We start from the raw sequence: 13643 nt of genomic DNA, 5'->3' as shown, positions 1-13643 counted from the left end.
TGGCTCTTTCTAAAGAGTTAGCAGATTACACCTTTAAGAGGAGACCTGCTCTCATTCAAAGTGGAAGTAAGTTATTTTCCAAATTAGTAGCAAGTCACATTTTAGGACAGGGGGTGGGAACCTATGGCCTGAAAAGAGTCTGGATATGGCCGACAGTAGATAGGGGCAGAGAAGGGAGGAGCAGAATCAGCAGTACCTAATAGCTGGGGCACCAGAGCATTTCTGTGCTGTCCTCCCTTTCCTCTCCCTTCTCTGCTCAGTTCCTCCAGTTGTCACCACCATCACTTTTGCCCTCTGCACAGTCACTGGCCACATGAATCTTCAGCATTCACTGCAGTACATGTAAGAAAGAGCAAGCAGGGAGGGCAAGCAATTGGTTGTTTAAGGCAATGGCTGGGTTACTAGTGCTAGCCTAGCATCTGTAAAGGATGCTGATCATTATTGTGGTATGTCATAAATTATTAGCATAGTTTGTAACTGGGCAAAAGAATTATTTTAAGGCAGGTAAGTCTTGTTGGTTAGTCCACAAATTACCTGAACAGTTTATACATAAACTAGACAGGCTAGCAAGATTTGGTCTTTGGAGCATACCAGATTTGGAGCAAGACTCTGGTCTTTTGAAACCCAAGACATTCAGTTCATAGATACATAGATCCATAGATTGAAAGGCTGGAAGGGACCTCGGAAGATCATGAGGTCCAGTCCCCTGCACCAGGCAGGAAAGACAGCGGGGGTCAGGTGACCCCAGCAAGGTGACTGTCTAGTCTCTTCTTGAAGATTTCTAGGGTAGGCGATTCCATCACCTCTGGTGCGAGCTCATTCCACAGGCTGGACACTCTAACTGTGAAGAAGTTTTTCCTAATATTGAGCCTGAAATGGTCTTCCAGGAGATTGTGGCCATTACTCCTGGTTTTTCTCAAGGATGCCCTCATGAAAAGTTGTTCACTGAGTCCTTGATGTATTCCCCTGATGTGGCAGTAAGCTGCTACCAAGTCTCCTCTCAGCCTTCTCTTTTTCAGGTTAAAAAGTCCCAGGCCCTCAAGTTTCTAATCAGATGGATGGCCTTTCTCTGGACTCTCTCAAGTTTTTTCACATCCTTGTTAAATTGCAGTGCCCAGAACTGGACACAGTACTAGAGTTGGGATCTCACCAATGCCAAGCAGAATGGAAGAATCACTTCCTTGATTTTGCTGGAGATGCATTTATTGATGCATGCCAAAGTATTATTTGCCCTGCTGGCAACAGCATCGTATTGCCAGCTCATGTTCATACTGTGGTCTATTATTACCCCCAGGTCCCTTTTGTTCATGGTGCTGGTCAGTTTGGTGCCACCAAGCCTCTAGGTGTGTAGGGGGTTGTTTGTCCCCAAATGAATCACTTTACATTTTTCAACATTGAACTTCATCTGGTTCCACCTTGCCCAACTTGCTAGCCTGTCTAGATCCACCTGTATCTGTTGCCTATCTTCAAGCATGATCACACTTTCCCATAACTTGGTTTCATCTGCGAACCTGGCCAGTGAACTCTTCACCACCACATCCAAATTACTGAAAGAGATGTTAAAAAGTACTGGACCAAGCACTGACCTCTGTGGGACACCACTGCTCTTTTCTTGCCAGGATGACACAGATCCATTCACTATGACTCTGTAGGTTCCCCACCTAACTGTCTCACAGTTAAGCCCACAATTCTCTAATTTTTTCATGAGAACATTGTGGGATACCAGATCAAAGGCTTTTTGGAAGTCAGAGTATACAATGTCAACCTCCTTTCTCTTCTCCAGGTGGCAAGTTACCCGATCATAAAAGGAGATGAGGTTGGTAAGACAAGACCTGCCTGTGAAGAAGCCATGTTTTCAAAATCCTACCTTTTGCAAGGCTATCGCACATAGACTCCTTAATGAATTTTTCCAGGATTTTCCTTGGGATATATTAGGATACTTGGCCTATAGTTGCCCTGGTCCTCCTTCCTTCCCTTCTCGAAGATGGGCACAGTTACTGAAGAGAACCCATTTAAGTAGCTGTACCGAGACAAACAATTTAATAAATATTAAAAAAAAAAAATCTTAATCTCCAAATTAAACTATCTCTGTTTACCAGGCTTAACATAGATTTCAAGAATGCATAGTCCAAACTCTTGCACTACCTGGACATAAACAGAGCTGAAGTTTGGGGGCAGAGTAAAACAACCACAACTTCTGGCAGATATTATATTTAAGATGCAATTAACCACTTAAATCATGTTTTAAGTAGCAATCTGGCCATACAGTTCAAGCAATTAATGGTGTGATAAAACAGGGAATAAGCCACAAAAGTTATTAGACAAAACATCCCATCTTAACTTAAGTTGAATGTGTAGCTGCTCCTGAAGTTGGGGCTGCAGCATATCAGATTCTTGAAGGGCTCCAGTGTGCTCCCAGGGCTGTGTGTGGTAACACAATTCAGATGCAAGAGGAACCAGCCACAAACTGGCTGTCTGAGCCATGGGAACACTTGGTCTCTGGCTTACAACTTGCTGCTACAGAGGGAGCCCAGGATCATGATTCCAATCTCCCCCTGCACCATCAATAGGGAGCAATTTGGAACCAAGCCCCAATCCCACCATTGTACCTCATACATCAAAACTTAGCTAAAGAATTTGGTATGGCAGAAGGCATGATTGTTGGGACTGCAGATCACATCTCCTCATGCCTTTAACTGAAAGTCTGCCAGTCCAAAAGACAAAACAAGAGTAGCGTTGGTAGAAAAACAGAAAGACAGCTAGCACTCTGATTAAATTCTGTTGACCAGTCTATACTCTGAAGAGGGTTTAAGTAGATGCTTCCTGCCTTTCCCAGGTAAATAGGCATGGCCAGGCTGATGAACTCCAGTTGCCTAGTTAGTCTAGGCAGGACTGCCTGTTACAGCTCCTGGCACAAGTCAATTTGACTTTTTAACTGAAGAAGCCATTATAATCTGAAAATACAATACCTCATTAATCATTACTGGGAAAAAAAATTAAATTCCTTGGCAGTACTTTGCTCACTGCTTCCCACCTATAATGTTGAAGACTTGGTGATGCCATAACATTGTAGAATAAGTGTTGTAATGGGAGATTCTTAAGGCTGCATGGGTGAATTTTTATTTGTTCCTGTTGTCTGCTTGTTTCAGAGAAATGAAACAGCCTGAAACTGAGATGACAGCATTAAGACAGGAATGCAACTGAAGTTGAAAGATGGGAACAGAGAGTATGCTGCTTACTTAAGTTAGGGATATTTATATTCTTGGATGTTCATAAGAGTATTTAAGGTGCAAGACACAGCACCTTTGAAAACGTGGGTAAGATTAAAAATTTTAGCTGCTGTCACCCTTTCATTAGTTTGAAACCTTTATGGATGAGTCTATATCATCTTTGGCTTTGGAGTGCAAAAATTTCTTAATTGTAGCAAAGTGGTAACTCTTTGTTTTTGTGGATGGATTTTTCAGAATATCCTTGAGGTTTAGAGTTTTAACTCTTCATCTATTCAGTCCAGAGTCTTTCAATTCTACAAAGTTTTGATGGGAATGAAATTCTGTTTTATAAGAATAAGTCCAGATATGCTTACTTTTTAGAATTCATTTAGTTTAAAAAAAACCTTTTAATAACTCCATTTAAGAGTTATATATGGAGTTTATATGCGTGTGTGTGTGTGTGTGTGTGTATATGATACACACACACACACACACACAAAATTTAACAGTCTTCAACACTGCAGTTGACAAAGTCATAACCTTTAGAACAGCTACATGGGAATAGTGTTGGGCTAAGAGAGCATTTAAGATTAATGGCTAAAATCTATGACCATGTTCGCTAACCCAGACCCATGAAAAACCCCACTGTTATATCTGCAGGATTAGACCTTCTTCTTATCCAGTCTGTCTTGAGGAGGGCAGGCTTTTATGACATGAAATAGGATGCATCAATCATTCTTTTTTTTCCTACTGTGCTTTACCTCAGTGGTTTGAATACACTGGGGCTTAAAAAGATTAGTTGGTGTCATGCTGTCTTGGTCCTATGTGTTCCTTCCAGTTTTGGGAGTCAACATTGAATGCCTTGGGTTGTGTCCTTGAAATGTCTGAGATCTACCCCAGTTTTATTTACCAGAGGCTAATTTACTGTTGAGAGCCTTCACTGGAAAGTGGCCAACAGACATACTCGGTGTGACAGTTGCCAACTGTCTATGAGAGTCACTTACTTGTTGAAGAAGGCTTTAAACTAGGCACGGCCAGGGGCCAGGGAGAAGGTTCCAGTGCTAAAATTGAATCCACTACCTACAATGACACATGGGAGGGCATTCATACAACAAATGTCCAGATAGGTACTGACCTATTGAGACACAGGCAGCATGACAGAAAACCTGAGGTGACTAGCAGAGAGCTCAGACGTCTTTATGGGAATGCCAGAAGCATGGGAAACAAACAGGAAGAACTGGCACTCCTTCTGACTGATGAAGAATTCAATTTGATTGGGTTGATGGAGACCTGTTGGGATGATACACATAACTGAGTAGTGAATATTGAGGGCTATAGGCCCTATAGGAAGGATCAGATTGGGAAGAAGAGAGGAGGTGTGGCCCTCTATGTGAAAGAGCAGTACCCCTCCCTGCAGGTCACGTTTGACAGCAGGGAAGGGTCCCTTGAGACCTTCTGGGTCAGGCTACAAGGGGGAACCAGGAGAAGGAGACTTGATGGTGGGAGCCTACTACAGGCCTCCCTCCCAAGAGGAGGAGAGCGATCAGTCATTCTCAGCAGAACTGACAGAGGCAGCTAGCGCTAGAGACATGATCATCATGGGTGACTTCAACTACCCAAACATCTGTTGGGAAAACCATATGGCTGCCTCTAGCAGGTCAGCCAACTTCCTGGCAACAATAGATGATCTGTTTCTGACACAGGTTGTGGAAGGGCCTAGTAGTGGCAAGACCACTCTGGATTTAGTGCTGACCAAAGAGGAGGACATTATTGGTGACATGAGGATTGGTGGTGCTCTGGGTGACAGTGACCATGACCTGATAAGGTTCACCATTCACCATAACACTGGGAAGTTAGTTACCAGAACAGAAGTCCTAAATTTCAAGAAGGCGGATTTTGGCAAACTTAAGAAGCTTGTTAGAGAGGCCCTCTGCAACTGGCAACTGGATGATTTGGAGTGCAGGAACGATGGTACTTCCTTAAGAAGGCAATTCTCATGGCTCAAAAACAGGCCATCCCCACGTGGGCAAAAAGCAGGAAAGGAGCCAGGAGACCCATGTGGCTTACCAGGAAAATTATGGAGCTATTGAAAAAGAAAAATGAAATATTTATAAGATGGAGGAATGGCTCAGCAACCAGGAAGCAATATACCTGTATCGCCAAGGCCTGCAGATATGAGACATGGAAAGCTAAGGCAGGCATGGAGATACATAGGGAACAAGATACGTAGGGAGCAAGAAAAAAAAAAAGAAAAATCAGGCTCCACTGTGGGACCCCTACTGAATACCCAGGGGCTGCCCACAGTCAATGCCCACAAGAAAGCAGAACTCCTAAATACATACTTTGCGTCAGTATTCCTGAAATCAAATGAGGACCAGAAGCCCAGGGAACATGGGAAATGCAACTACCTTCATGAAATCAGCCCAGAACCAGTGAGGGATCTTCTACAACACTTGGATGTTTTCAAGTCTGCTGGGCCAGACGACTTGCACACGAGAGTCCTGAAAAAACTGGCCGAACATATAGCAGCACCATTTGCCAAGCTCTTTGAAGAGTATTGGAACTCAGGAGTGGTCTCAGATGACTGGAAGAGGGCCAATGTGGTGCCCATCTTTAAGAAAGGGAAAAAAGGATGACCCTGCAGACTACAGACTGGTCAGTTTGACCTGTCCTAGCTAAAATCTTTGAAAAGTTGGTTAAGGAGGCCATCAATTACAATCTAGTAACTGATAGGATGCTAAAGAGCAGCTAGCATGGCTTTGTCAAGGGTAGATCATGCCTAATGAACCTTGTGTCTTTGTGTCTACCAGGTAACTAACCATCTGAATGAGGGACACAAGGTTGATGTCATCTACTTAGACTTCAGTAAAGCCTTTGTCTCCCATGGGATTCTCTCTAATGAACTGGAGGGTACTCAGCTGGACCAGTCTACAGTGAGGTCCTCTAAGCCACTCCCAGAAAATGGTAAATCGATGGGATGGCCTCATCCCTGAGGGCCATCTCCAATGGTGTCCCCCAGGGATCGGTGTTTAGACCAGTGCTATTCAATGTATTTATCAACAACTTGGATGAGGGGGTGGAAAGCTCAATGATTAAGTTCATGGATGATACCAAGCTGTGGGGAAATGCAGGCACACCAGAGGATAGAGCAAAGATCCAGGATGACCTTGACAGGCTGGATTTATGGGCAGAATGAAATCAGATGAGGTTTAAATGGGAAGAAGTGCAAGGTCCTTCACCTGGGTAGAAAAAACGCTTACCACAGCTATACAATGGGTGGTGGTCCACTGGCTGGCACAGCATCTGAACAAGACCTGGGGGGTCACAATGGAGTGGAAAATGAATATGAACCAACAGTGTGATGAGGCTGCCAGAAGGGAAATAAAACTCAGCCAATGTGTGGCCAATAGATCCAAGGAAGTACTCCTCCCTCTCTGTTTGGCATTGGTAAGGCCTCAGCTGGAGTACTGTGGCCAATTCTGGGCACCACACTTCAAGGATATGGGTTAGCTTGAGAGAGTACAAAGAAGGGCCACCCATGTAAGGGCATGGAGGGTAGGCCCTATGAAGAGATACTCCGGGAACTGGGTCTGTTCAGTCCGAGTAAGAGAAGGCTGAGAGGTGACTTGATAGTCGCTTACAAGTACATTAAGGGAGAGTATCAAGAACTAGGAGAGCAACTCTTCAGGAGGGAACCTAAGAGGGAGGAGGAGGACCAATAGGCATAAACTAATGGAGGGTAAATTCAGGTTAGACGTAAGGAAAACTTTTTCTCTGTAACGGGCACCAGAATCTGGAACATAGTCCCAGCAGAGGTGATGCAGTCATCCTCCTTGGAGGTGTTCAAAATGAGGCTGGACAGGCACCTTGTCCAGCTCATCTGAGCCCAATAACTTCCTGCCCACAGCTGGGGACTGGACTTGGTGATCTTACAGGTCACTTCCGGTTCTATGTTTCTATGATTCTATGTGCCTGGGCCATCACAGTTGCCCTTTGATGATCATGGCATAATTCCAGTAAGAGCTGCCCAAGAGTTCCCATCTTTGGGATATGGTGTTGCCATCTAACTTCATATTTTTTCTGAGACCATTTAGATTAAAAGAGTCCAACTTTGGGCTATGGCGGCTGTATATGTCATGTATATCTCACAAGTACAAATCAAGGAGGATAAAACAGTTGCCTTTGGAATTCAGCTTGGAATTTTATCACTGATCAGGCAATCATGTGCCATAACACTTCTGAAGCAATGAATTTAGGAAGTAAGTTGAGTTCCTATCCAGAAATTTTCATTTCTGACAATGTAAAAGGTTTTTGCAGAAACAGGACAAATACAATACTCAGCTTTTTTGATGACAAGTCCAAACAGTGAGCGTGCTTTTGCAAATCAATCCGCTGTGGTTTGTATATTCTGTCGCTAATGAGTGACCAAGGCACAGTAGTCAGCAAACAAAAGTTTATGAACAAGTTCAAAAACTCATCTTGTCTTGAAATTATTTCAAATTAAATAGACCAACAGTCAAAAATTTTAACTTGATTTCAATGTCAGCATCCTAAATATAATAATCAGAATAGCATTAAACAAAATGTTGACCAGGCTGGGCGCAAAACCACATTCTGGTTTAATGTTATCTGTTATAGGGAAAGGTTGAGGCATCTCCACCATTCAGCATTCCTGTCACCATGAAACTACTTCAGCATGGAAATAAATGTGTTGGGACATCCAACTTTAGAGGGAAGCTTACACAAGCTTTTGCTGCTCAGGGAATTGAAAGGTCAACAAAAATACAATAGTGGCTCTTTTTCAGTTCCTTCATTTTTCTTACAACTCACTTTAGCTGAACTACAAAAACAGTGATAAAATAATTCCAGAAGTCACCTATCCACGTAATAATCAGTTACGTTAAAAGTTAACGTATTTTCTACACAGCATATTTAAAAATGTACAGACATGGATATCTTCACTTTTTTTTAGTATTTAAAAATAGGCGCAAATTCTTCACCTGAATGTAATAGGAAGGATATTTATGAAGATTTTTTTATTACCCAGTGTCTGAGACATAAAGATCAAGCTAAACAGAATAAGTCTTCTGTATAAAATGTTATGTGCCTACTGCTAAATGATTATGTTCATGAGCAATTTGTACAAAGAAGGTGAAACAGTTGTTTTTTTGCTTCAAATTACTCCCTTATAATAAATAGAAAAATAAATTAGGTCAATATTTATTGTCTAAACTGACAAGCCACCTGAAATGGCACCTATTTTATAAATTATTTAGCTCCTGAAGGCCTTTAAATTTAAATGTGATGCATTTAATTGCTAGTAAACATCCTGTTTTTAATTGTGCTCACAGCAGTTAAATGGAAATACATTACAATAGCTGACAGCACTGTTCTACTGGCCAGAATACCGCCATCTCTGGGACACAAGTTGATTGCTATGGCATACCTTTTTTGACAATTAATATTTTGGTTGCTGCAACTTGATATTTTCGAATTCTCATGAGTGGAGACACTTGTCAACCAATGAATAATAAAATTAAAGAAATCCTAAACACACAGAAACATATGAATATGAAAGTAGGGGCAAAGTACATACATATCCAATCTATTAAATAAGTAATTGGGCCCAATACGTTACTTGCTTAAGATCCATGCTCCCAAGAAGTGCTCTGAGCCAGGTTTATAAAGACAACTGCCCTATCAGGCAGCATAATTTCATATAGCTCCACTGAAGTTAGACAGAGTTTAAATACTAGTGCTTTTCCTTGTACACTGCCTATAAACCTGGTCTTGCTTCTTTACCCACACATCTAGAAGCCTGGCCTTCTTGTTTTTTGGCTACTAAAATTACCTTATCTTCTCTGCCCTTGACAAATCCCATCATACTTCACTTACTTCCATGCTGCTGAAGAGATCATTTTTTCCAGACTATTGCTTCAACCATATCAACGCTTTCTTTGCATCACTCCACTGATTCCCATTTTCCAATGCATCAAACCCAAACCACTACAGAGATGTCAGTTCCTGCCTCTGCTCTGCACAGAGGCCAGCCATTTATCATTTTTAAACAATCACCTTCGTGTGGTGTACCAGACTAACCCTTATAGATAGATCTCCTTACAAATCAGCAGAGCTACCTAATTTTCTTCTTCCAAAACCTTCCTTAAAACTCACCTTTCACGATTCCCACAAAAAACTTGGTAGTGGTTAGTAACTGATGTTCTAGCACTAGCATCTCTCATACTGATGACTGTTTAACTGTACATTCACACTGCACCCATCTTTTTGACACTACTGCTTACTCTAAGCTTTTCCTTAGGCTGTAAGTTCTTTGGCACAAAGTACCTATGTATAGCACTGCACAATGTGGCCGTGACTTCTAAGTGCTACTATAATAGGAATAGATCTGCATTAACGGTTTATTTTTTCCATGTCAGCAGCTGAACAAAAAAAAAAGTGAAAAATAAATATCCAGTCTAGGCCTTTGAAACATAACTCCCTCATTTAATTACATACAAAGTGTTATATTTCAGGCACAGGTAGGAAAAGTAAAGGAAGGGAAGGGCTAGGTTTTAAGAATTGCTGCATTTTAATCCAATTGCGTAGTAATTAGGGTGTTCAGCCAAGATACAGGAGACTCAATTTCCTTCTCTGCCTGAGGGAACTCAAGCCCACATTGCCCACCTGCTAGCCCCCTAGATGCATGCAAGTAAAGGCGCAATGAGATCTAATGCACGATCCACACAACTGCACCTCCTACCCTGTCACACATGCATGGCAGGAGACAAAACTGTGGGATCATGCACTAAATCCTATTGCGTTTTATTTCTAGTGCAAAAAGAGCCCAATCCCTGACTTCCCCAGCACCAGCAACAGCAAGCTTCTCTGGCTAGGAACCGCCTCAGTTTAGGGGCTCCCAGCTGTGGGGAGGTCCCATTAGCCCCGGAGCCTTGGGGATTGTAGTTTCCATGATCTGCCAGGCCTGGGGATTTCATGCTCGCATGAGCCTGAGAGATCACAGCAGCCCTGTTCCCCCAGGCCCAGGGATTTCACGCACTCCCAAGCAGCCTGAGAGATCTCAGCTGTCATAATCCCACAGGCCTGGGGGGTTCGTGCTGGGCATGGTTCAGCTCTGTGGTTGGGAGCCCCAGCAGCAGACAGGACTCCCAGCTGTAAAGGAGGCCCTTCTATAAGTACAAATTAAAACTTGACAGCCACCAGCTATGAAGTTAAACATTTTCAAGGTTTAACTTTATAGCTAGTTGGAGCTTTTTATGGTGCAACAGATACTTTACATCTGTAGCTGGTCTTAAAGTAATGCACAATTAACCAATTAATTTTGGGGGAACCTGTAGTGTGTAGAGAGGGCCTAACCAAACTAGAGGGTTCTCAGCAAAAAGGTGCTTTTAATCTCTTTAGTTGACATTTTTTTTTCCCTCAAGCTTTCTTTTGGTAATATTCTTATACTGATCAGTAAAACTAATTATCTCTTGTGTGCTAAACCAGCTTTTGTCACCAAGTAACAGATAAAGTATATAAATTGATAAGTAAAGTGTGTATAATCCCTCCCTTCAAAATAGTTATTGTGCAACAAACTGCCTTCTCATGGTGCACCCTGGGTAATGCTAAATACTCTACAACAAAATGACACTGAACTTTGTTTTGGACCTCACGGCCAGTGATCACAAAGACAAATGAACATCAACAGATCTTCGCAAAGCTTCCTGACCTGTAACATCAGGACCTCACTGTGCATCTGCCAACTCAATATTGAGGGGATAAGCAGAGCCAAAAGTGAATATTTGTCCAAAATCTTGGCAGAAAATATCATTGATGTCCTAGCCCTTCAAGGAACTCACACTGCTAATGATCACCAGCTGCAAAATAGGGTGAGAATCTCTGGATTCAGGCTGGCTGCATCCATTAATCATTCCACCTATGGTGGGGCAGTTTACATTAAAATAACATTGACAACTGTAAAGTCATATAAACAAGCTGCACTGAAGGCATGTACACAGTTTCAGTCCAAATTTCTGACATGACAATAATTAACATGTACAAACCACCTGCCACTACATCACCAACCCTTGCCTTACCTCCTTTACATCTCCCGAGCATCATTCTAAGTGACTTTACTAGCCAACAGAGTTTATCGGGATACCACCACAATAACTGAAATGGGATTAAACTTCTAGATTGGATGGAGGGAGAGTCTATGATGCAAAAGATAGAGCTACTTTGCACTCAGCCTGCTGGCAACAAGACTATACACCTGATTTGTGTTTCATAACAGAACTCTCAACAACACAGCTCTCCAGTACACCACGAGGTTCTTGACAACATCCAACACAGTCGACATAGGCCAATTTTAGGTACAACTGTAATTCAAATTCCAATCATCAAATCAACTCCAAAGCCTAGATGGAACTTTATTAAAGCTGACTGGATTTCTTTTGCTAAACAAACTGGCTTTAACATAAGATAGATAAAATTCACAAGCAAAAATTATGTGAGATTTGTGGGTGTAATAAAAGGTGCAGCTAAGATAGCTATCCCAAGAGGATTTGGAAAAGAATGTATACCAGGGTGGAATGAAGACAGTGACTGTCTTTATCAGGAACTAAGAGAAAATGGCCTTTACACAACTGCCACTGAACTCTTGCAATGGCTGGACAAGGCTTGAAGAGAAAAATGGACACATACAATGGAAAACCTTAATTCTCCCACTCGTGCAGGATGGCCTGGGCTGTATTATGTTGACTGGGCTCTAGCACTAAAGGTTCAAGACCCAAAACACACATTAGATTGGAACCAGTAGCCAATCGTATCATTGCCCTGTCTAAGGCTCCAACTGATAAGCTTTTTACAAGACAAGTGAAATCGCACTTAAAGGCAAAGAAACTAGGCCTGTGCAAAAGTTCACAGAGCGTTTTGTTTTAAAGTTGTTTCATCATGTGTGAAACTCAAAACAGCAAAATCAAAATGAAGCAAAAAGTTGGAAACAGCTTTGAAATGAAACGAGGGCACTGGAAATGTTTCGAAAGTTATGAAGCATTTCAAATTTCAAAGCAGCCCAGTGGAGATGGGAGGCATGGGAAAGCCAGGGCTGTGCTCCTAATGGCTCCACCAGCCCCAGAGAGCTCAGCCCAGCACTGGCTCTCCCCCACCTCTGGGCTGAGCTCCAACCAGCTCCGCCAACCCCACAGAGCTCAGCCTGGTGGCAGAAGGCAGGGGAGAGCCAGGGAGGCACTCCACCTCCGCCACCGGGCTGAGCTCCATGGGGCTGGCGGAGCTGCTCAGCGTGCAGCCCCATGCTGGGAGGCGGGGAGAGCGAGGGCTGCATGCTGGGCAGCTCCACCAGCCCCACAGAGTTCAACCTGCCCTCCTAGTGCTGTCAGACTCCCCCCGGGGGCACAGGCCCCTAAATCTGCACACGGGATGACAGGAGACTGTCGCTGCTGCCTGGGCCCAGCAGCTGCATCAGTCTTCCTGGCGCCAGGCACTGCCTGCTCCCTTTGCCAGTCCCAGGTGGCAGCAGCAGCCTCCTGTCATCCCGAGCGCAGATCTGGGGTCCTGCACCCTCAGGAGGAGTTCAGCACAGCCATACAACCCTCCTGGGGGTGTGGGCCCCCAGATCTGCATGTGGGATGACAGGAGGCTGTTGCTGCTGCCTGGGGCAAGCAGCAGCACCAGTCTTCCTGGTGCTGGGCATGGGCTGTGCCCAGTGCCGGTCCCAGACTGCGGCGGCAGTCTCCTGTTGTCCTGAATGCAGATCCAGGAGCCCACACCCCTGGGAGAAATCTGGCACAGCCCCACAGCCCTCCTGGGAGTGCAGGCCCCCAGGTCTGTGTGCGGGATGACAGGAGGCTGCCGCTGCTGGCAAGTGACATGAGTTTTGCTTTTCAGCACCCTGAGGTGCAGTTTCCCAGAAACCCCTGCACCTATCTCCTTGAAACTTGGACGGCTTCATGCCCGCAGAAGTGTCTACCATCCCTGCAATCTTTGTCCAAATCAGATAACAAAGTTATAGGCATTTTCATGATTTCCCATTATAGCCTATGGGCGAAATGTCAAAACAACGAAAGTTTTGGCAAAACGAAATGGAACAGTGCTTCTAACCTTTTACTGTACACGAGATGCAAAAGGCCCCTACAGCCAACAAGGAAAGTAAAGCTGCAGGCATTGAGGAGATATTCCCAGAATTTTTAAAACTCTGTGGTCCAAAAACTGTTCAATGACTAGTGAAATTTTTAACCAATATTTTGGAAACTAGAAAATTACCAGCCTTATTTAAGAGGACAAAAATATTTGCAATACTAAAACCTGGTAAAGATCCCAATAAAGCTGAGGACTACCATCTAATAGCTTTAAGAGTAACTTACACATTATTAGAAAGACTGATACATAATAGAATTATTCAGACCATAAATTAAC

General features: G+C 43.4%; 2 protein-coding genes across 3 annotated transcripts in view; one reads left to right on the top strand and one right to left on the bottom strand.

Annotated features, from left to right (window-relative positions):
* The window catches only part of C7H10orf90 (chromosome 7 C10orf90 homolog), a 260979-nt gene that overhangs the window by 159850 nt on the left and 87486 nt on the right, over positions 1-13643 (bottom strand). The window lies entirely within an intron of this gene.
* LOC149860002 (uncharacterized) overlaps positions 4706-13643 on the top strand; it is a 104900-nt gene continuing 95962 nt past the window's right edge. The window contains exon 1 of the mRNA XM_090058725.1: positions 4706-5196. Coding sequence (XP_089914851.1) covers positions 4706-5196 — 491 coding nt within the window. The remainder of the gene's footprint in view (positions 5197-13643) is intronic.

This window comes from Crocodylus siamensis, chromosome 7 (assembly GCF_052110815.1).
Source record: "Crocodylus siamensis isolate JL-2025a chromosome 7, ASM5211081v1, whole genome shotgun sequence".
Classification (NCBI taxonomy): Eukaryota; Metazoa; Chordata; order Crocodylia; family Crocodylidae; genus Crocodylus; species Crocodylus siamensis.
The sequence above is the reverse complement of the archived record's forward strand: the minus strand, read 5'-3'. Positions and strand labels throughout refer to the sequence as shown.